This window comes from Lotus japonicus, chromosome 4, assembly GCF_012489685.1.
Source record: "Lotus japonicus ecotype B-129 chromosome 4, LjGifu_v1.2".
In the NCBI taxonomy this organism is placed as follows: domain Eukaryota; kingdom Viridiplantae; phylum Streptophyta; class Magnoliopsida; order Fabales; family Fabaceae; genus Lotus; species Lotus japonicus.
In genome coordinates this window covers 5,720,536-5,743,267 of record NC_080044.1, presented here as the reverse complement: position 1 = coordinate 5,743,267, position 22,732 = coordinate 5,720,536, and the positions used below count along the sequence as shown (strand labels likewise).

General features: G+C 36.3%; 3 protein-coding genes and 1 non-coding gene across 5 annotated transcripts; 2 read left to right on the top strand and 2 right to left on the bottom strand.

The window, feature by feature from the left end:
* The first annotated feature begins 6,768 nt into the window (after window positions 1-6,768).
* Window positions 6,769-8,683, top strand: LOC130714124 (protein PAL OF QUIRKY). The gene is made up of 2 exons (XM_057564016.1): window positions 6,769-7,122; window positions 7,451-8,683. The coding sequence occupies exons 1-2, from the start codon at window positions 6,885-6,887 to the stop codon at window positions 8,485-8,487; spliced, it is 1,275 nt and encodes a 424-aa protein (XP_057419999.1). The 5' UTR covers window positions 6,769-6,884; the 3' UTR covers window positions 8,488-8,683.
* A 1,713-nt stretch (window positions 8,684-10,396) lies between these two features.
* TRNAT-AGU (transfer RNA threonine (anticodon AGU)) lies at window positions 10,397-10,470 on the top strand. Its single transcript has one exon. It is a non-coding gene; the product is annotated as a tRNA-Thr (tRNA).
* A 169-nt stretch (window positions 10,471-10,639) lies between these two features.
* LOC130715579 (cell number regulator 7-like) lies at window positions 10,640-13,375 on the bottom strand. Its single transcript, XM_057565696.1, has 5 exons — window positions 12,955-13,375; window positions 12,314-12,377; window positions 12,018-12,182; window positions 11,508-11,573; window positions 10,640-11,221 (listed from the first exon to the last, which is right to left on the bottom strand). Exons 1-5 carry the CDS (start codon window positions 13,203-13,205, stop codon window positions 11,036-11,038), a joined length of 732 nt encoding a protein of 243 aa, XP_057421679.1. The 5' UTR covers window positions 13,206-13,375; the 3' UTR covers window positions 10,640-11,035.
* A 5,306-nt stretch (window positions 13,376-18,681) lies between these two features.
* Window positions 18,682-21,953, bottom strand: LOC130714735 (anthocyanidin 3-O-glucosyltransferase 7-like). 2 transcript variants are annotated; one of them, XM_057564671.1, is made up of 2 exons: window positions 21,065-21,953; window positions 18,682-19,415 (listed from the first exon to the last, which is right to left on the bottom strand). In XM_057564671.1, the coding sequence occupies exons 1-2, from the start codon at window positions 21,861-21,863 to the stop codon at window positions 18,856-18,858; spliced, it is 1,359 nt and encodes a 452-aa protein (XP_057420654.1). In that variant the 5' UTR covers window positions 21,864-21,953; the 3' UTR covers window positions 18,682-18,855. The 2 variants fall into 2 exon arrangements, with proteins under 2 accessions (XP_057420654.1, XP_057420655.1); XM_057564672.1 differs by having other exon boundaries at window positions 18,682-19,412.
* Between the last annotated feature and the right edge of the window lie 779 nt (window positions 21,954-22,732).

Here is a 22,732-nt window from a genome sequence, read left to right as displayed (position 1 = left end):
TCAGCAAGTCACGAACAGGGTGAGCAATTCTGCTGGGGAAGTAAAGAAAATAAAGAAATTAATTCTTGAAAGAAATTAATATGATTTGCAAAAAATGTCAAACCTTAAATACTGTAATAACACAATTAAAAGCGTTTTTCCTATTTTTCTTTAATAGCTCATCAGAATGAGTAGTTCACATGAAACGCAAGGTACTTAGTGCATTTAATTGGTGTTAATTTTGCTTATAAAAAAATATACAAATTGGTGTTAATTTTGCTTACAAAAAAGTCAAGAATTAAAATGAATTAAAACAATTCAAACCTAATGAATTTAATTCACGTGCAGCCTTCAATTTTGGTCTATAATAATTAATTTATATACAGAACATTGAGATGGAAAAAAAAAGATGAAACTTTGATTACGCATATTTCAAATACAATCCATCGTTTTTTTTTTTTCCTTTTTTAAGATGAATATACCAGTAACCCTAATTCTCAAATTCCTATATAAATCACCTCATGCTATTCTTCAACTTCATCATTTATTCCCACCAACTATTAGCTTTGAAATATACTTTGTTCTAATGGCAATCGACGATCTCGCCACCATCGATGCCTCAAAAGAGAACTGGTCTATTGTTTCAAAGGTGAACCGTTTGTGGCTAAGTCCGAGCTTATATGGATCCAAGCTTCCATTTTCCATGGACATGATTCTTATGGATGACAAGGTAAATCACTTTTTCACATAAACCTCTTTGCTTAAACTATAAATCGCTTACGTTCTCCTTTTATTGAATTTCAGGGTTGTAAGATTCATGCTTCGGTTAGGAAGACTCTGATATACCGATTCCAATCTTTGCTAAGTGAAGGACGTGTATATCAGATTTCGTTCTTTGGTGTTGGTGAAAGCGGTCGTGATTTCCGACCAACCTCGCATCCATTCAAGATCAACTTTGATATTCATACATATGTGCGCTTGGTTCCCAACAAGGCCATCAACTTAAGCCCGTACATTTTTGTGTCAATATCTAATATAATGTTCAAGGATCTTGATACGTCTTTTCTTATAGGTATATACTCTTTTTTAGCCTTTTGATTTTTAAATTACTGTTCTGGGTTTTGGATTAATGTTTCTATGATTTTGCATATGTGATTGGAATTCTCACTGGTGCAAGTGCTGAACAAGAGTTTGAAAAAGATGGTGGGAAGCAGAAAAGAATTACTATTGAACTTGACCAAGATGGGTACACCCAATGTTCAAAGCTTATTCATATTTTAGACATCTTTAATTATTAAGTTTTTAAGGTTTTATAATTTCTCATGCGTCTTAATAGGGCTCGGGTTTTATGCGTCATCTTGGATCTGTTGATGCAACTAATGTTGTTGTTGTTGTGAGTTGTGTCAAAATAAAGCCCTTTAAAGGTATTTTAAAGTTTCATCTGGTGTCAAATAATTAAAGTGCAGTGACAAATTTTTTTAAGACATTCCTAATTTTTATTTTACAGGTAAGACAAGTCTCCAAAATGTTTATGGAGCTACAAAGGTTCTTTTTAATCCTCTCATAGAAGAAGCTGCCCCTCTCCGAACTCGGTGAGTTCGGTTCTGATTTTTAAATTACTCTCTTTTTTTCTATTTATATCAAATTATATAATCGCCTATCTTCTAGGTTCTTGAAATCACATGATAATGCGGTGCATGTCATTAGTCCGCTGCTAGATTCTGCAAAGAAATCTACCTCTGAAGATGATTTTCTAAAGCATAATGATGGGAAAACCATCGAGCAACTCAAAGATCTTGCACAGGTATAGATATGAGTTCATAGCTTTTTATTTTTAAACTTAGTATTTGCATGAAATCAATGCCTGCAATAAAAACCCAATATATTTTCAGAGGGCTCATGAAATTTTTTAATTTTTAAAATCTCATCCGTTTAAATTATTAATAACATATGTTCGATTTCATATCTTTTATACTTACTGAAAAGAGTCTAAAAGTTAAAACACATGACTACTGATTCATCTTTACAATAAATTTAATCGCCGTGCAACGCACGGGTAAAGAACACTAGTCTTACATAACAACATAATATTCTGCTTAATTTTTAATGGCCACTCATCTCTACCTAATTAGCCAACTTGGTTTAAACTCAAACTATACTATTCAATTTCGTTTTCTTTTGATTAAAACTAAACTATTCAATTTTAATAACTACTACAAGTATTGGCGATGGCATCAATTTGCCGGCCAGCAGTTTTATAGCAAAGAAAAAGGATGTCATCAATCGGGATAACTATTTGTAGCCACCCATTTCTGTAAACATGTACCAGAAACAGAAATCCTAGTTTCCGAATTCGTTGACATTTTTAATTTTATTAATTTTATATTGCTAAAAGCATATAGGTTGCTTTCAATTCCTGTCCTTTTTTTATAATAAATACGAACCTTTCAGTTTTATCAAAAAGAAAAATAAGAACCTTTCAGAGAGATGTGACCACAAATATTAGTACATCCACCAAGAAACCCTCAATTTGGAAACCATAATTTAAATTTTCATACATTCATATGGAATTATGGAGTAAATCATTGCTTCTTTTTAAAATTAACACTAGTAAATCATTGCTTCATTTTGTATTTTAATTAAAAAAAATATATTAGAGTATGAGCAAAAACTAGAAAAGAGGGGGAACTAAGAACTCTATAATGAGCTTCGAATATGAGACTATAATAGTAATGTGGTATCACATTTGAATCTAAAATCTTAAGCTAATGAGTTTATGAGGTCTTCACTGTAACACCCCACTTTTCGTTATTATGTTATTTATTATTTTATCTTAATTATTATTATGCTGTATGGTATTTTGATAATTTATGCGATTTAATTAGATGATTATGTGATTATGTGATTTAATTAGATGATAAGGTCATCAAGTGATTTTGTTAGATAATTAAGTGATTATGTGATATAGATAAATAAGGTTTTAGGGTTTAGTGTGAGTAATTGAGAGTGGGGCCCATTGTATGGCTATTTAAGGGTTATGAGTGAAATAGAAAGAAAGAAAAGAAAAAAAATAAGGATTAGAAGAGAAGCAGAACAAGAAATACGTGAAAGCAGAGAAGGAGAGGAGAAAAGAGGAGAAAACTTAGAACTGATCTACAAGAGGTAAGGGTTTGAATTCATGTTTTATGGATTGGTATGATAGTGGATAATGATAGAAAGCATGATTTAGGAACCCTAGGTTGCAAAAATTCCCAAATTGAAATAGTTAGGGTTTGGCTTTTAGATGATTTTGGGGGTAGATGATAGGCTTGCATGATGCGCAGAAATTTACGTTCTCTTGTACCTTTTTTCGTGCTATGTTAATGGCCGAATTTGAAGAAGTAGTCTTCATAAAAGTTGTAGGTTTTTATGTTAGGAAACTTTTGCCACTGGTTTCACGTCATTCCGACGTCTGTAGCTCGAGTTATGTGTATTTTAGTGAGTATAGGTTAAGCTGTCCAGTTTCTTACAAACTGCGGTTAGTGTACGATTTTTCCTGATTTTTGTACTTCGAATTGTGACTTGAAAATTTATAGAGGTTTACAAAACGTGTATACGGAACCAGGATAAAAATATTAGATTTTTCTGAGTATATTTGATAATTTACATCTGTTTAATAGTTCATTAGATGTGTGGTGCGCGCACATGGCGAGTTGCGCAGGAAGATGTCGCAAGATGTCGCGACATGGCGAGTTGCGTAGGGAGATGTCGTGAGATGTCGCGACATGGCGAGTTATTCAGCGACATGGCGAGTTGCGTAGGGAGATGTCGTGAGATGTCGCGACATGGCGAGTTGTGCAGTGATATGTCGCGAGATGGCGAGCATGAGCATGTCGCGAGTTTTTGGGAAAATTTAGAGAGAAATCCAGTCTTTAGGAAATAGTTGCAGAACCTGTTATATATGAATTATATTTAATTTACATCTATTTTTAATAATCATTATATGATGTTGTTTCTGAATTGATGTTATGTTTGAGATGCTAAGTTGTTGTGATTGCAAGTTGTATAATTGATAACATGTAATATGTGTTTTGTGCAACTGGTGATGAATATGCTAAAATAATTAGGACTTGGAGATGGTCTGAATATGCATATGTTAGTTGAGTTTTGCACAATACACTGCATAGTTGTCAAGAGGCAATGTTTGCTGGTTCTCGTGGAGGCTAGTGACTTGTCCCAAAACTGGAGTGGTTTTGAAGCCTAGAGCGAGGGCTTTATTGGTGGTTATCTGTCTGGAGTGGACGCGGTGATACCGCTAAGGATAACAACTTTGGTACCAAAGGCATTTGCACGGGTCTCACTTGAGTCATATGTGTTATGGTGATATTTTTGGAGAGATTTGATGTGGTGGTAATTAGAGACTATTATATATGTTCTAATTGAGCTATAATTTATGGAGTATTTGTCATAACTGTGAACTTGATTAATTATGTTAAAATTACATAATTTATTATTTGTTAGTGAATGTGAGTAATTTATGTGGAGCATAGATAAGCTTTTACATTATTTATTATTATGCTTATCCATATGATATGAGTTCTCACCCTTCTGTTGGAATGATGTTCTATGCGACATCGCTCAGGTACCGAAGATAGTGGAGCTTCTTGCGAGGGTTAGTTGGAGGAGCTAGTCTTTCATTTACGGTTTAGTTAGGGGAGTCATGCTCTGTTATGTAACACCGGGAAACGTTTAGTTTTGTACCTTGATGTTAAGAGTTACCTATGAACTCTCTTTATGTTAAATTTTGGAGTTGAAATAAATCCGTTGTGCTATGCATATGATGTTGCGACATTAAAGTTGGAAAATTTATATATTTATTATGAGCATGACAGGTGTTTTGATTTATGTTTCTGGAGAATAAGTGTGACACCCTCTGTGTTATGCATTTTACTCTGATTTATGATATATTATTATGCGGGGTTTAGAGGGTGTTACATTCACATCTAATTTAACTTTAATTAACACATATAAACCAATGTGAGACATAATAACCCACACTTGAAATTTCTAACATTCTTTACACTTCTTTTCAACAAAAAAAAATACATTCTTTACACTTCAATTGTCTTTGGTTCACCCATTATCAATCAAATGTCGGACTTAATCACTCATACATAAAATTTCCAATATTCTCCCCCTAAAGTGTGAGTCTAAAGTGAGTCCCACATTATACTTCCCTCAAACAGAAGTCTTGTCGGGTAGTCGAAGTCATCCCTAAACCACAACTAGTTGTCGGCGAACAGATGCTGCATTGGTCGGTATTTCAACATCCGTCTAAACATGCGCTAATTGATAGTACGCCTACGCTAATTGGCTTTGTCATGCTGAGCTAAAATTAAGCTAGTTTATTATTTTTGACGCTTTGGTCAGCTTAATTAATTAGTATTGGTTGAGTTGACGCTAACAAGCCAAAATTTGCATTGTTGTTAAGACCAACACTAATTCTGAACTCTAAGGACTCGTTTGGTATGTTGTGTTAGGCATGAGAGTATAAACTTATACAATACAAATGAACTTATCAATTGTTTGGTGCTAACATTGTATTTAATAAACTAATCTATCAATCCACTCTTATATCTTAAAATGATGGATTTTTTAATCAGCGCATTATAGATGATGAATAAGGATTGACAAGAGTGTGATGTATAAGCTACATGAAAACATTTATCCACTGTCGCGGGCCACCACCACGGCACCACCCTCCACCTCTGCCACCACCATTGCCTTCACCAAGGACGGATCCAGAAATTTGATGTTATGGGACAATATATACATGTAAATTCATATATATATATATATATATATATATATATATATATATATATATATATACTATTAGAAGTGATGACATTTTTTACCAAAGATCACACGAGTGAAGACATTTTTACCAAAGTGCCATAAAAACCACATACTTTTACTACTCAAAAGTAAGAGCATTTAGCAATGTGAGACATAAGTGAGATCATTTTTTTACCAAAGGAGTCATCTAAAACCACATACTTTTACTACTCAAATTTTTTTAATATTTTTTTTTTCAAAATTAAGTTAGGGCATTTGCCCTCATGCCTCCTAACACAGATTTGTCTATGGCCTCTACTACCACCACTAACGCTACCTCCACCACCACCTTTCACCATTGCCACCACCACTGCTGTCATCATCGTTATCGTCACTACCACAACTACCACCACTATCATCACTGTCACCTTTCAAAACCACCACCTTCATCACCACCACCACTACCGCCCTACAACATTGCCACCACCACAATTAAGTAATTTTTATATTTAATAAATTATAAACATACAAGATAATTTATTGTATTAAATGAATTGATGGGTGTTAAAGAGAATTATAATATTTCAGTTCGCAATCAACATTGATGGTAATTATTAATTAATCAATTAAATCAAAAAAAATCACGGTATTAATTAAATCAATTTACTGACTGAAAGGGTGGAGAATATTAATTTTCTGATTTTATATTTACAGAAATCTTGATACAATATAATTATACTGAAATATGATACCAATATCATTAATTCGGATTGAGTGTCTATATAAAAAATTAAAAATTAACCATATATAATGTAATATTGATAATATCGGATAAATATTTTTTTATCCAATATAAAATCTGATACATTACTATCCTAATTATTTTAGGAAAAGAATTATTGGCAACAATTGGAATTTTTAGATATCAAGTGGATGAAGGGGGTCCCTTATATATACAGCGACAGAGGCATGCAACGCAATGACAGCGAATAAGGTACGTGTCTGTGACTGACACAGAATCCACATAAAAAAGAGATACCAACCAACACCGCTTCACTCTCTTTCTCCGCCACTCAGCTCGGCGGCGAATGGCAACACCCTCACAGTACCCACCTGAGCTAGACACTGACTCAGTCGCCTCCTCCCCTCGCTCCGACTTCCATGACGCGCCGCCACGCGTCCGCTTCATGGTCAGCTTCCGCGGCAAGATCCTCCCCCGCCCCCACGACAATCAGCTCCGCTACGTCGGCGGCGACACCCGAATCGTCGCCGTCAACCGCTCTGCCTCCTTCCCCGCCCTCCTCCTCAAACTCTCTAAACTCTCAGGTAATCTAAAACGACAATATTCCTTGCCGTTACGTTCCTTCAATCTCTTTCTTTTCTCGCAATTTCAATCTGAGAGTTTGATTCTCCTTATCTTCTCGCAATTTCAATCCAATTTCAACTCGAATAGTACGATCCCGCAGAACGAAAGGGGTGATCTCGTAGTTCTTGGTCGGTAAAGATAAGTTGAGGGTAGTGAAGTTTAAAGTTCTTGAGTTCGATTCTGAATCTAAGGGCGGAATCACTTTTTACTGCCGTAACTATCTTTCTTTACCACTGTATATTTTTTAAAAAAATTTCTAATTTAATCTTGGGTTTCGATCTGGTGCAGGTATGACCAAGATAACATTGAAGTACCAACTCCCAAACGAGGAGCTCGACGCGTTGATCTCAGTAACAACGGACGAAGACGTGGAGAACATGATAGACGAGTACGACCGCGTCGCACACAATCAAAACCCACGATCGGCTCGGCTTCGGCTCTTCCTCTTCCAAGAAGGCCAAGATTCCAGAACCAACAGCATCACTTCACTTCTCAACGGTTCAGCCAACCGTGAAAACTGGTTCCTCGACGCCTTAAACGGCGGCGTTTCGGGCCTGGAACGAGGTCGCTCCGAAGCTTCTTCTATGCTTTCTGAGGTACCCGATTATCTCTTCGGGTTGGACAATTCGGAAGAAGCAAATCGTGAGCCTCGCCTGAAGGATCGACCCGTTTTCGCTGATAACGTTTCCGCTTCGGATCCGGGTTCTCCTGCCCCGATTGTCTCGTCGCCGTTCTGTTCCACGTCGTCAGTTCCCGGCGTGCCACCTGTCCCCAGCCTCCCGCCGGTGAAAACCAAACTGGAAAACCCGGTTCCTGAAAGGGAAAATCGAATCGAAGCTGAAACGGGTGGGCACCCGAGCCCGAACCCGAATATGTACCCGGGTAACACTCTCAGTCACAGTCACCCTGTAATACACTACACACCAGAAGCTGCTTATTCGGGTGCGGGTCATTCTCCACAACCGGTTCCTGTTTATTACATTTCAGCTCCGGTTCAACCAGGGACAGTGCCGGTCCAACCAGTTCCTATGCAGGCGCCTTATCCTTTTGTGCAACAGCCATATCATGCGGTGGTGCCAGCTCAGGTTCCAGTTGGGTACCATCAATATGTACCGGGTTCGGGTCAAGTTTATAGTCCGGGTGTCAGGCATGTGAGCCCGGGTCAACCATTCAGTCCCACGGCGGCGGTTCACGACGCGTTGAGGCAGCGTGTGTATCAAGCTGTGCACTCCGGTCCAGTTCCGGTTTACGCGGCGGCGGCCGTGGGTAAGGATGAACCGCAGAGAAGTGGAGCGGAGTTTGTGACGGGTCGGGGCACCATTTAACTCAGGGAATAACTGAGCCAGTTTTTTGTTTTTTTGTTTTTTTGTGTTAATTAAATGTTTTTTTTACAGCAATGTTTGGTTCTGTTTTATGCTTCGATGCTTTTTCACTTTAAAATTGTTTGAGCGAGTAATTCAATTACTCAAGTTGTATATATATATTGAAAAACACGATGTTAATGATTTGATTTTTCGTTAAGCTACAAAGAGTTTCTTGTTTTTGGAGTATTATACATGATTACATATCGGGAGTTGGGTTTGGCACCCCACCTATGGGGCTTGGCACCCCACTTTATCAAATACGGAATTTAAAATTCCGTATTCTCCCTATTGAATACGGAACTTAAAATTTCGTACTGTATTTAAGCATGCGTGTCACATTTTCAACCACTCATTATATACTAAAACAGATACGGAATTTTATTTTCCGTATTGATACGGAACTTTAAATTCCGTATTTAATAAAGTGGGGTGCAAAGCCTAAGGGGTGGGGCACCAAACTCAATTCCCTTACATATCATCAGCAACATGTTGAATTTTATAAATATAAAACCAAACTAGAGCAAGATCGTGGTGGTGGTAAAGTTGGATTTGTTTAAGGTTTTGATTCATTTACTAAACTTTCTCTTCCATTCTATTTTACAGTGTGCCTAGTGTTCACTTTTCTGGAAAAAGTGGTTCAAATTCGCACCCTAGTTTGACTAACTATTGCAAGTCACATTTTTATTTAAAAATGTATTGGAAATAGAAATTTTAATACAATAGCAAACTATCTATTGAGCTGCAGCAACACCATGTACCGAAAACAGTAGAAATTTTAATACAACAGCACATTATGAGTCTTGGTCATAATGTTTTAGTCGTTTTATTCCTTTTCTCTCCCAACTACGATTGTCCAAATATGCTTGCACGTAAGTCATCTCTCTTCAATTATGGTTATTTTTCAATGTTCTATTTCCACTATCTACAAAAAGTTTGGAATCTTTTGATCGGATCAGATGTGGACTTGTCCAGTAGCTTTCATTTTTGTATGTCTTAGACTAAACCAACCAATGTATATCTTAAGATTCTTAACAAATCAATTAAATCAACTACAATGTGTTTGTGCAACTACCAACTAGAGTGTGTTTGTGCTTAATTTTTGTATATTTAATACTAAACCAATGTATATCTTAAGATTCTTAACCAATCAATTAAATCAACTACAGTGTATGTGTGCAACTAAAGTGTGTTTGTGTAATATATATATTAGAAATTGGGAGGCCTATACTCAACCACAAAAGCTAGCTCTAGAGTTGAGGTTTGCACAACCCTTATAAAAGCTATCTATGCTCTATCTCTAGCCAATGTGAGACTTCTAACACACCTCCTCACGTCCAGGACTGAACAACCTGGAACGTGAGAACAACAACAACGGGTGCCCCAAACATGGGAGGTCTCCACAACAAACAACAAATGGATCTAGGATAGACTATGATACCATATTAGAAATTGGGAGGCCTATACTCAACCACAAAAGGTAGCTCAAGAGTTGAGGTTTGCACAACCCTTATAAAGACTATCTATGCTCTATCTCTAGTCAATGTGAGACTTCTAACAATATAGTTGAAGCAATAATGGTAATTTCACACTGCTCATAACGTTCCTCTCAAATTTCACTTTTGCCACATCGCTCATTGCCCGGTCAGCTTGCCACCATGGTTGAGAGAGAAGATTTCATTTATGCTTGAAAAATGAAAAGGGAACATTTGGTGGCAAGACAAAATTGGAAAATCTAGATATTCGAACATATTTGGATTGTTTCTATAATTTCCCTATTTTTCTCCAATATTGTTATTGCAATGCCAATGTTTGTCTAATCTCCATGCATTTTTATTGTCGTATCCAATTATTTCATAGATCTTACAACCTAGCTTTCATAGCTCAGTTGGTTAGAGCACCCGTTTAGTAAGCGGGAGGTCTTGAGTTCAACTCTCAATGAAAGCACTTTTAATAATTTTTTCCCTTAAGATTTCAGATTTATCTGTATGCTGTGTTAGATGTATGAAACTATGCTGATCTTCATTGTACTTTTTCATCACAATTCACAATGAAAATGAAAGCAACTTATTGTTGGTAATCACTTCAAAGCATTCATAGATTTAGTTGCAGCAGATACAATCAACCATTCTGAAAAATCATTTCAAACCTTTTGCTTATACATTTGGATTGGTAGTACAAACCTGAATCCTACAAACTTTACAAAGGAGTATTGCCAGTCCCCAAATTCACAATCACTGGGAACTCAAACCTCCAAGTGCATCTATAAGTTTACCATATAAACAATCTATTGAAAAGATGAAAAACATGACTTGAAAGACCAGAGACAATTGTGCACTATGTACATGAGTTGGCCACATGATAAAATTAACATCTCCTTCCAAACTCTCCAATCTCCATCCAAAAGCGAAGCGATCTCAGAAAGATAAACGGTAAATTGCATTGAGGATTGTCCATGAAATTCGATGGAAACTCCGAATCAAATTGAGCTGATGAATGCAAGAAGCAATTTTCAAGATGGATTGCTGAGATTTGTTTTTGGCTCCTTGCAATTTTCATTGATAGACTTGATGGAGAGAATAGGAGGAGGATACAAAGATGCTCTCATTTTTTCACCAAAACCACCTATGCATATTGTGTCACCACGACCATGCCAAGTGCCATCTTGAACATTGTTCATTTCCAATGTTCTGGATTCCTGCATCATTCAAATATTAAATGTTACAAATACTGACTGTAATTAATGTGCCCCATCTTGATTATGACCACTACTGATTTCAAAGATATTTTGTGCATGATTGGATATACGGTGGAAAATCGCGGTGAGCAAAAATCTTGATAAACAGAAGAAACTTTTCTTATCTTCACCATGGTTTTTCACCATGTATCAAAACATAAAATCAGTCATGATTTGTTTTTCTTCATATGCCAATAAAACAAATCAAGATAACAAAATTTAGAAGGGATGGAGTTTGGAAAATGACCTGACATAATGTGCAACAAGGACAGGCAAAATGGTAGACACAATCATCCAAGGAACTATCACTACCCTGAAAAAGGCACCAATAAAACAGTACATTAGTTTGTCAGATTATATCCGGCAATAGAACCAAATCAATAGATAACACAAATATATAATCCTGCATTTCTATCCACAGTGTTGGAAGTCTCATGACTCAAAGTAGCAATGTCAACTACATTTTCCTCAATAATGTACATGATGCACAAATGCATAAAACAGACCATTACACAAAACAATAGTTTAATTATTGTTTGCAAGTATGCAACCAGCCTGTTATACACACACAAACAGATCATTAACACAACAACAATTTCATTACAGATATCCAATTGAATTATTCATTTTTAACACAAACAAAAGACAAACATCATGATACAACAGAACAAAACATCTATGAGTCTATGACCCTCAGCCTGTAGAAACCAATAACTTCATAACCAAGTCTTTGTAAACAATTACAGAAAACACCTACCTTGATGTTGAATTTCTTTCTTATACGAGTCCTGTAGAATCCTAAATATGCTCCAATAGAAACAATGAAGGTCAGTGCCAGGTAGAGAAAGCAGTTGCGTCTCGTGACACCAAATGCAATGAAGCTAATCAAGGAACCAATTGCAAGGAGAAAATAAACTGCTGCCTGCAAAATAAGACAAGGGAGTTCAAATTTCAGAGAGCTATATCAGTAAAAACTGAAAATGCAATATAGAAAATTGCCAACTCAAACATTTTCACAAACACCCTTTAACTTGCCAATCAACTTGAGCATACCTGAATGTAGCAAGAACCAAAACCAGCTCTCTTCATGTTCTTCCCAAATCGGTAGCAAGGACAGCTGGAACAACCAAATGGGCTATTATTTTCATACATTATAATTATAATCATATGAATCATTGTTTAGTGTCCTACTCTTCAAACTTAACAGAATCCCATAAGAGCTTGTCTATATGAAAACCTCAGAGGACTAGAAAACAAATCAATCGAATGTGACTTTAAAAAATTCACCCCACCCCCATTTCCTTAAATCTAGCTATACTTATCTCAGCACCAATGTCCCTCCCCACAAAATGGTTGATTTTAAATTTTTCTACCAAATAAACTGCACCAGAAAATTTAATGCGTTAAATATGTTTTTAATCCTTAAAGATGCTGAATTGTTCGTTTTGGTCCTTAAAAAAATTTCTTTGAAATATTATCCTTAATTTTTGAAAATACACATGTTTGAGTCTCTTAAAAATCAATACCTTAAGAATAAGTAATTTAAGCTAGAGGACAGAAAAGACCATTTAATCCAAAGGACAGAAAAGACCTTAAAATGAAGAGAATGATCAGGTCCTTATCATCAATGAATATTCAACAGCCCAAAAGTAAAAGAAGCAGATAACAACATTAATATAATGTGCATTGCTTACAATATGGATTCAAGAGCTATGCGACGATGATCAAAGCAATCAAAGAGATCACCCTCCCACATTCTCAACACACCACCAAATACCCCACCTTCATTGTGTTCTTCATGTTCCTCCCCCTGCAGCTTCCCCCATTTCCCTTGTGCAGCTCTCAAAGCCACAGTGGAACAAAGCATGTCAAAGTCCAGCAACCTCTCCTTCTCTTCCACCTCCAAATCCAATCCTTTCTCTAATTGTTTCTCCAAATCCCCCATTGTCAAAGTTGTGCTAGCTATTCTTTTCAACAATGCATGCACCTGCTGCTTAATTTCTTTATTTATGGGGGAAAAGTGAACAAGATTAATTAACAGAAAAGGATAAGATAAGATAACGACGATTCTTTTTGGTTCTTGTTGGTGTGTGTGTGCGTGTACATTCACATTCATGAATCTCTTATTATTAGGTTGGCGGGTAATAATTGCAATAAAAATGTGTCTCCTCCATTATATGAGGTGCAAGCTGTGGCCACGTGGTAAACAAGAATATAGCTGTCTTTTTTTGAGATATTGATCACGTTTATATTTAGTGTGTATGTGTGTTTTAATTTTGTTTCACTACCTGTCAAACTGTCAATAGAGTTACTATGAATAAATCGAATAACTAGCCATATAGCCATCTAGGGAACAATATCCAAATTCATCTGCCAAAAATAAAATGTACTACTTCACGCCAATATCCATTCCTATTTGGTGATCGCCCCAAATTTGCTTGGTTTTGAAGAAGAAATGATTGAGAATTAGGAATAGACAGAGATGAATGGGACAGCTGTTCAAGAGCTTCACGGACGCATGGCATTGTACTTAATTATTTGTATGTCAATGATGAGGTGTCTTCTTGAGTTGAATATATATGCGGCTATCGGAACGGAACGGGAAAATGTTTGGTAAATCATTAAAAGTGTAGACACTCAGATTGATAAATGAAGAGAAGAGATAGAAATTAGTAATGAATATGATAAGAAATAAGACACAAAGAGCAAAATTGAGTGTTTGACCGAGGCTAATTAGAGGCCTCTAATTAATCCACTCCAAAGGTCAACGCTAATTGTACGATTCACATTTAGTGTCAGCTTAGTTGACGCTAAAATAAAAAAGTAACTAAATTAGCATCGGTTTGGATGACACTAATATATTGTTTAGTGAAATGGGGTTGAGCCGTTGAGGGTTGTCCCAAATCTTACTCTCTATGAACCAGTCGCGCCTCCCTAGGGTTTGATATACTATAGTCAGCAATCGCAATGTAATGAGAGTTTTGTAGTCACCGCATTGGTATCGCGACGCTATTACAACTGTAATTTCGTGATGCAACAATAACTGCAATTTTAAATTGTGTTCTCCCCCTTCCTCCCAAGCACTATCATGTCATGCGTTGGCATCACGCTCCCCTGAGTCGTGCACACTATTGACATCACACACTCTCTATCGTTGTCGAGGTCTTCCGCCCCGTGTCGCGTGCCATCTTGCACTCCCATTCACTCACTCTTCTCATGTTAGTATATATAATTGTTGCATTAATGCAATTCTTATCAGTTTAGGGTTTAACCTCTTCAACATGTATTCCTAAATTATTTATCAAAGTTCATAAGCTGAATAAGCTGAAAGTTTATGTGGCAAGCTTTTCTCTTCATGTATTAGAGGTGAACTATTGAATTTTACTTTTCATTTTCTGCTCACTCCTTTGCATATTGAGGAGAGTATGGTCTAATTCTTGTGGCATAAAAATAGGAATATTAAATGGGCCCGTATGCTCAGCATTGATTTTGGGCCACCTCACCCTCTAATGTATTTTTTCCCTACTGCTAGCTTTCAACCACGAATGGCCCTGTTTTTTCTTTTAGCTAAAAAATTAATATGCTCAAACTTGTATTGTATTTCACTTGTTAAAAAAACAAAATTTATATTTCACCTCCACCTTCGAACTTTTAGGGTTATTCGTAGGATTTTTGGATTTTTTACCATTGGTGTATAATTTTTTTAATCCTTTTGATATTGATCTTTAATAATTTTTTTGTCAATGAAAATGATGATTTTTCAATTCACTTTATTTCCCTCCTAATTTACACTTGTATTATGGTATTGAATGGAAGAGAAACAATGAATTTAACATCCCACTTTAGAGAGTTGTTGAACTAAAAAATCGATCTTAGCTTTTGTTAAGATTTCATGCCATGTCAGCTGACTCCAATTGTAGATCTTATTAGATCCATATCTTATTTTAAAATCTCAGAATTAATTCTTCATTAGAGATACTCTTATATAGCGATAAAGAGAACAATTAAAATGAGTGTAATGTATAAATTGCTTAATTTAATTTATGAATAGTAATATTTTCATTGATAAATTAATTAACTTATTTTAACGAATTTCAAATTCTTACTCTCTGCATTGCACAAGATCAATCCAAGTAATAAAAATGTGATCAATAATCTTCACCTTTGCAACCTTTTTAATGAGTTTTGAATAGAAGTTTTAATGAACATCTTAGAAAAAATAGTATGGTGTAATCAAATCGATCGGTTTAGTTTGGATTTAGGCATTAAAATGTGCGAACCAATCAAACATGTTCGGTTGGGTTGGTTCGAATTTTCTAAATTTTTCTTTTAAACCCGAACCAAATCAACCCTATCTCAATTGAGTTGCTTCAGTTCAATAGTCGGGATCAAAAAAATAATATTATTTGAGAATTTGCAAGAAATTTATTTTAAAAAAGTGAAAATTAAAAAAATATATATAGAAACTCCACACAATCTAACATCTACAAAAGATCAAAATATTTCATATAATTCAACATAAACAAAAGTAAAACCAACATCTTCATAATTAGTTGAAATTTTTATATTTATTAATTTATTTATTTAGGGTCAAATATGTTTTTGGTCCCTAACTTATACACATAAATATAAAATGGTACCTGAAAAAAATATAAAGATTTTAGTCTTTAAAATTTTATTTTTGATCTAAAATGGTTCTATGTGAATTTTTTTACATCTATTTCAGTCCCTTAACAATTTCTTCCATCAAATTAAGTCCTCTTCTCCCCTCATAGTTATTTCAAAACCCAAAAATTCATATCTTCATCCCGAAACTCAGAAATTCATCTCAGAAACCCCTCTATCTTCTTCATCTTCCAAACCCATAAATTTCCTTCATCCTCCTTCTTCCTCTCCCACCCAAAACCACCATCACAAAATTACGGGTCGAGCAAATGATTGTGATCGGGTGCGGCTTCTAAAAATAAATCAAATGAAAACCAAATCTGTCTGATACATATAAAATAATTTCATGTAACTTCCGTCAAACCATGTTTCTGCCACTTACTAGACCACTATTGAGGGAGTATCATCATGTAAAGTATCATCATGCATAGCTATTTATGTCTAGCAAGGGGTTTATGACCCCGTAATTTTTAGGTTTTGAAATAATAATGGTCTAAAATTACGGCGTCTTAAACCCTTGCTAAACATAATACAATCATAGCTATATAAATACTAAATAGTGACTATAACAAAAGCAAGGAATCAGTGACAAAAAAATCTAGTGACAAAAAAAGAAAAATCTTGTTAACCTCTCCTTCTCTCTAAACCTCTCTCTCGACCTGCTGCAGTTTGGGTGGCCGCCGCGCCGCCTCCTCCCGGCGCGACGGCAACCCCCTTTTTTCTCCCTCTGTTTCTGTCCTTTAGTTTTTCTTCCTTTGCTAATAAACCGGTTCCTTTCTAGGTTAGCTGCACCAGAGGCCATTCTTTGGGTTTCTTCTCCCTTCCTCGACGGCTGAGACCTTGTTTTGCCCTCCTCGCCGCTTCTGTTGTTCGCTCCCTTCCGCTTGGTGTTGCTCGTTCTTGTCGAGCGATCTGGCTTGATATCCCTCTTGCTGGTGAGATCTCTCCCTGCAGAGCGATTTTCAGATCGTGTTTAGGCTCGAGTTTTGGAGGTTTTGGATCATTCACTGCTCTTGTGGATCTGTGCTGAGCGCTTCTTCTGGATCTGCCTTGCGGATTCTTTCTTGTGATCCACCGTTGTTTCAGTGTTAGGGTGCGACGCCCGCCGTCTTTGGTGGTGGGTTTTTGTCGCCGCGGGGTGGTGTTCTGCTTTAACGGCGTAGGTGGCTGATTTGTCTTGTTGTGGTGCGGAGTTCGGTGGGGGTTCGTTTTGGTGGCTTCTTCTTCAGTGTCGCCGACGCCGGGTCCTCATGTTTTGCTAATCATCTTCTGCGTAGCCTTCATCTTCAAGAGCAAGGCTCTCCAATGGCGACCTAAACCCTGAGTGGCTAGCCTTGAGCGCTATTCTGTGCTCCTCATCTTCTCCCTTCTTTATCCTCTTGGCCAGATTTGTGTATAAATCTGTGTTCGCGGTTGCCTCCGCGGTTGGTGAGGAGGTTGGGATTGCGGTGGGGTGTACAGCTTGGGGCTGGAGGTGATCTGTGCGTGCCTGTTGAGGCCAGATCTGCCTGGAGAGGCTTGTTCTTTGCTTGCCTTGTTCTGTGCGTGCCTGTTGAGGCCAGATCAGCTCGGATTCATGGATTCGAGTTCCCTGGCAGCGTTGATGGTCCTTACCCTTTCTGGTGTTCGTGAGTGTGGAGGGTCCGTGGTTGGTGATGACATTTTGGGCGTCCTTGGTGATTTTGGGTTATTGGTGCTGTAACCGGAGCTTTTGGATTTAGCTGGCAGTGATCACTTTGCTGGTTTCTATTTGTTTGATGTACTGTGATTATTTGGGTCCCAATGTCGAGTCGAGCTCTAGTTTTGTTGGGTTTGTGTGACGTTTGCCACACCGAGGTCCCCGATAGATGCTTTTCTCGTAGGTTTTAGGTGTTTATTCGCCAAGTAGTAGTCTTAGGACTCTCATTGTAGCATTGTGGACTATTCACACGTTGTGTGTTATCTGTACTATCAACCTTATAATTATATATATATATATATATTCTGTTTTCAAAAAAAAAACAAAAGCAAGGAACAATTCTCACTAAAAGCTTATCATTTTTCTGGACCATTTTGTATGTTGCCTGTAGGTGCTCAGTTCAATTGCTGGTAAATCCTGTGCCGAGTTATGCAGGAATTGTAGTAAAAGATTTAGAATACATTTCTATTGCCTCTAAATCTTTTACTACAATTCCTGATTTATAATTCTTAGACTGATGTTTACACAGAATATGACACAATTTGACTAGTGATAAATATAATTAAGGCAGCATAAAAAGATGATGAAACCAAAGTACTTTGAAGTTTGATCCATATATTTAAGCAGCATCAAATCAATAGCTAGAAGAAGGAAAAATGTGTAAGGAGCACAAAAATTAATTTTGGGAAAAAATTGCTCAGTTCCTATATAAGTGTCATTATTTTGATTCTTTCTTTTTTTTTTCTTTTTTTTTTCAAAAAAAAATCTTTTTTATTTCTATTTATTTATTATTTTTACAATTTTAAGAGAACATTAATTATATTTTACCTATTGTACTCTTAACTTAATGGGTGTAAGCGAAAATTAAAAAGTCAGAATTAGAAAAAGATAAAATGTATATTAGGAAGTTACATACCTTGTTATGGAGTATGTTTAATAAAATAAAAACATTAAATTTAGCATTATTTAATATGTATGCAACAACCTTAAAGTAACACTTACCTAAGAATAAAGAGAGTATACACAAGAGAGAGACGGATACAACCACAAGGCAATGCAAAAAAAAAAAACCACAAGTCAATGAAATTTTTTTTGGTTACAACAAGTCAATGAAATTAAATGAAAAAGGAAAAACCAGGAAATTAAACAAGTTGCCCCTGACTTGAATGAATGATGATTGATGACACTCATACATAGCAAACATAAAAACAATTAATATATGCGAATATGATTATTTATTAATGCACCCTCATCATGGGCTTGAAATTAAGTCCACCAAAGTCTTGAAATCCTGTACGGCACTTCCTTTTGGTCCAGCAGCATCTTGTATAATCTTGTTCATCTTGGAGCAATTTTCTCTAAACTTTTTCCCCTCTTCCTTGACCAGAATGAGATTCAAGCTGTTAAGCAAGGCAGTTTTGGTGAACTCCCTACCCTCTATTATGATACCAATCCCCCACACATCTTGTCCCAATCTGGCATTCATACCTTGATCAGCAAAGTAAGGCCTGAAGATCATAGGCACCCCATTTGACATCCCTTCCATGGTAGAGTTGCACCCACCTTGACTCACAAACGCTCCTACGCTACCATGGCTCAGGATTCTCGCTTGAGGCACCCATGGTAGCACTTTGCCACGCGTGCTGGTCCTCTCAATGAACCCCTTTGGCAGAAGACCCTTCAAATTATCCTTCAGAGACCAAATAAATGGAAACCCACTCTCTTCTAATGCCTCTGCAATTGCAACAAGCTCGTGTTGTGGTGGCTGAACCACAGTGGTTCCAAAGCTAACATACACCACTGACTTACCTGCTGTGTTGACAAATGACAACTCAAGTGAGTGCATGTGAACAAAAATAATAACAATAATAGTTAAGTTGATGAAAAAGAAACTACTGTCAAGCAGTAAATAAGTCAAATAACCCGCTAAGTCGCTAACGAGTGTTGGTGAGTGGTCAATTCAGAGGTTAATAATAACTGTTTAAACCTTAGACCATTTATAATGGTTTGTTTAGTTTACCCCCTCTCAACACCACTTTTTCTCTTCCCAACACTTCACATCATCTTCTCACTCCAATTCAACACTCTCTCAACAATTACCCACTCCAATGATTTTCTCTCAACACCCTACCCCACCACTCACCCTACCCCACCACTTTTTTATTTCATATTTTTATTTAATTTTATATTTTTGTTTTTATTATTTACATAAAATTACAATTATTGTTTTAAATTAAATTAAACAATAAACACTTAACAATTTAATTTTTTTTAAATATAGATAATAATTTATTTTATTTCCTTAACTTAAAATGCAAGAAAATAATAATGAAGAATAGAGGAAAAAAAGTTATGAATTTTGGTTAAAAATGGTGAAAAACTTGATTTTTTTTTTCTGTGTCCAAATCAAACGAACCAAGTCTCTATTTATAGAGGAAAAAAAGTTATGGATTTTGGTTAAATTTTATTTTCAAAAATATATTTTTTTCAACAGGATAATTCACTTTAAAATTTATAAAAACAAAAAATCATACGGACCAATCAGACAGCGCCACGCGGCTCCTCATTATCCACACTGGATTCTCTCTCTTCAATCCCTGCTACGCACGCCCCTTGTCCGCGCGTGTGGTGCACGCGCCTAGGCGTGCCCACTCACGTGCTGACACGTGTCACCTCCGGCCACTCTTAACAATGTTTACCATCCTCAACATTTCTCCCCTCCACCTCATCCTTAACAAAACCTCAACAACCACTACAACCCTTCAACAAACTTCAACACCACTTTCAACCAACCATTCCAAATGGTCTTAAGATAAAGAATTTGATTCTTAGAAGTGATATTCTTGTTTTTTTTCTCTAATTGTCTCTTTCTCTCTTTTCATCTACTATCTTCTTTGGTTCTCTCTTTTATTTCTCTAATTGTCTCTTATAAACCAAACATTTTTTTTAAAAGTATTTAAACCAAACATACCTGTAACCAAAAAAACCAAACATACCGTGTGATGAAACTGAGGAGAGACTTTAGACACCTAGTTCACTCATGCAAAAGAAGAAACATTAAGACACCACAACATTTTTTTTCAGCAGTTCAAAAGTATAGTTATAGATACGAAAAATGTTTTTTAAACTTTAAGCAACAATTTTTTATGGTCTCATATTTTGGTGCTATCTATTCGCTTTAGTTATAATTTCTCGTATTCTATAGTAACAATATTGTGATGAAATGTAACATATTGTGTGAAAAATACAACAATTATCACATCATCCCCTATTATGAGAATGGAACACTTACTTAGTGTTGTAGAAAAACCTGTTGCATAAAATTAACCCTCTTGCAACAATTATGAAAAGGGATCATGCATGATGAATTTTTAGACAATTCTTTTTTTTGCATGTTGCTTAAATCAGTGTTACTTAAAGGAAAAAATGTTGTAGTGACAACATTATATTACATACATTACCTTGTTGCGTGTCAAGCCATGACAAGCATCCAGTTGCATCATCATCCATGGGTATTGGTGGTGAAAGAGTGGTAAAAAGTGGCACATAAAGCATAGACTGTAAATTAGATCTCATGTCATGAACAAAATCAGGTGGGTCGAGTTCCTCAAAGAAACTCACAACCAGTGCTTTAGCTTGTGGTAGTAGCCAAGAAAGTGAAACAAGTGTCTTTGTAAGCACATTCTCTTTCTCAGTTCCACTCATCAGCACATCATGTGGTAAATCTTCAACACGTAACATAGGCAAACCAGGAAGAAAATCAAGGGTTTTACTTTTATTAATGTTGACATGTGCCCTTATTTTGTCACCATAGAAATGCACAGAGAGTGAGCATGAAACTGGAATCCAAACAGGAATCCATGGAACGTTAAGGGCTTGCGCCACGTCGAAGGTAGGGGTTACAAATGCGTCCGCAATAATGGATGTGACTGGCTTTTTAGTCTCTGCAACTGCAATGTCTAAACCCTTTTGGAAATTTTCAGGACCGGTTTGGAGGAAGAGTTCTACTATTTCTATGGGGTTGTAGCTGTGACCCTCTTGGGTTCCGTCACTGATTGCGGTGTAGAGGTTGAGGTTGTCTGGTTTGGTTTTGAAGCTTGAGGAAAGGGTGCTCATACTGTTTTCTGTGGTGATGAATGAGAATGAAGAGGTGGGAAGAGCATGAGCTAGTTTGAGAGCTAGGTTGAACACAGGCAAAATGTGACTACTAAATGGGAAAGGGAACACTGCCACGTGCTTGTTTTCCTCTGGGTTTGCCATGGAAGGTTGGGGAAACAAAACAATGGAAGAAAAAGAATTTCAGATCAATTGAAGTTGGGAATGATGAATGCATTTCTTCCAGGGAGATTTAAATTTATAACATCTTCTGAAGAGTGCCTCTACCATGAGTTATCTCAAAAGTGACCCAGGGTGGTTTTCATCCACACCTCTCTTTTGAGTTAGAGAAGTGGAATGGTGAAAGAGATATGAAGAAAAGAAAATGTAAGAGAGAGAAAACATGATATGTGATATAAATGATAAGATGAGAGAGATAGAAATAAAAAGAGGTAAAAATGAAGTGTTTTAAAAATGAGATGTGTATATATCATTACTCTTAATGTAATGTAATGACAAAAATGTCATTCTCTAAATTTTTTTTATAGGCAAATATTTAGTAAATTAGTCAATATTTTCAGGGTTCGAACTCTGGACCATTCATTCTTTATCTCACTCATCCCTTATGTCCCTAACTCTTTACCACTTGAGCTATATATCGGGGACGTGACCTTCTCTAAATATATTTGACTACTATTTAATTAAGTGCACCATGATGAAACACGTAACATCTTCAGACAATAATGATTTGCGAATACTGATACAGAGGCATAAAAAATATCATTTTACCTGTGGATTTTGCTTCGTATTTTCTTGCAAATATTGAGTAAAATAATTCACAGAAAAGCTTCATAAAAAATCCACATGAAAGTTTTGATATAATAGTTTTTGAAAAAAATTCGCATAGGAAATAACACTGTGGAGGTTTTAAAAAGCCGCTAAATTCAAAGGGGAGAAAGCTAGATCTTGTAGATTTGGTTTAGGCATCCAGTAGTTTGGAAGACCTTATTCGGATTCACTCGTTTATAAAAGGA

What these genes read in the sequence shown, in the direction of transcription:
- LOC130715579 (XM_057565696.1), bottom strand. Translation starts at nt 13,205, where the DNA reads ATGGGGGATTTGGAGAAACAATTAGAGAAAGGATTGGATTTGGAGGTG. An exon ending in ATAGCTCTTGAATCCATATT is followed by an intron (nt 12,378 to 12,954) that starts GTAAGCAATGCA and finishes TGGTTGTTCCAG; the next exon opens with CTGTCCTTGCTACCGATTTG. An exon ending in TTGGTTCTTGCTACATTCAG is followed by an intron (nt 12,183 to 12,313) that starts GTATGCTCAAGT and finishes CTTATTTTGCAG; the next exon opens with GCAGCAGTTTATTTTCTCCT.
- LOC130714735 (XM_057564671.1), bottom strand. Translation starts at nt 21,863, where the DNA reads ATGGCAAACCCAGAGGAAAACAAGCACGTGGCAGTGTTCCCTTTCCCA. An exon ending in ATGGCTTGACACGCAACAAG is followed by an intron (nt 19,416 to 21,064) that starts GTAATGTATGTA and finishes TTGTCAACACAG; the next exon opens with CAGGTAAGTCAGTGGTGTAT.
- LOC130714124 (XM_057564016.1), top strand. Translation starts at nt 6,885, where the DNA reads ATGGCAACACCCTCACAGTACCCACCTGAGCTAGACACTGACTCAGTC. An exon ending in CAAACTCTCTAAACTCTCAG is followed by an intron (nt 7,123 to 7,450) that starts GTAATCTAAAAC and finishes GATCTGGTGCAG; the next exon opens with GTATGACCAAGATAACATTG.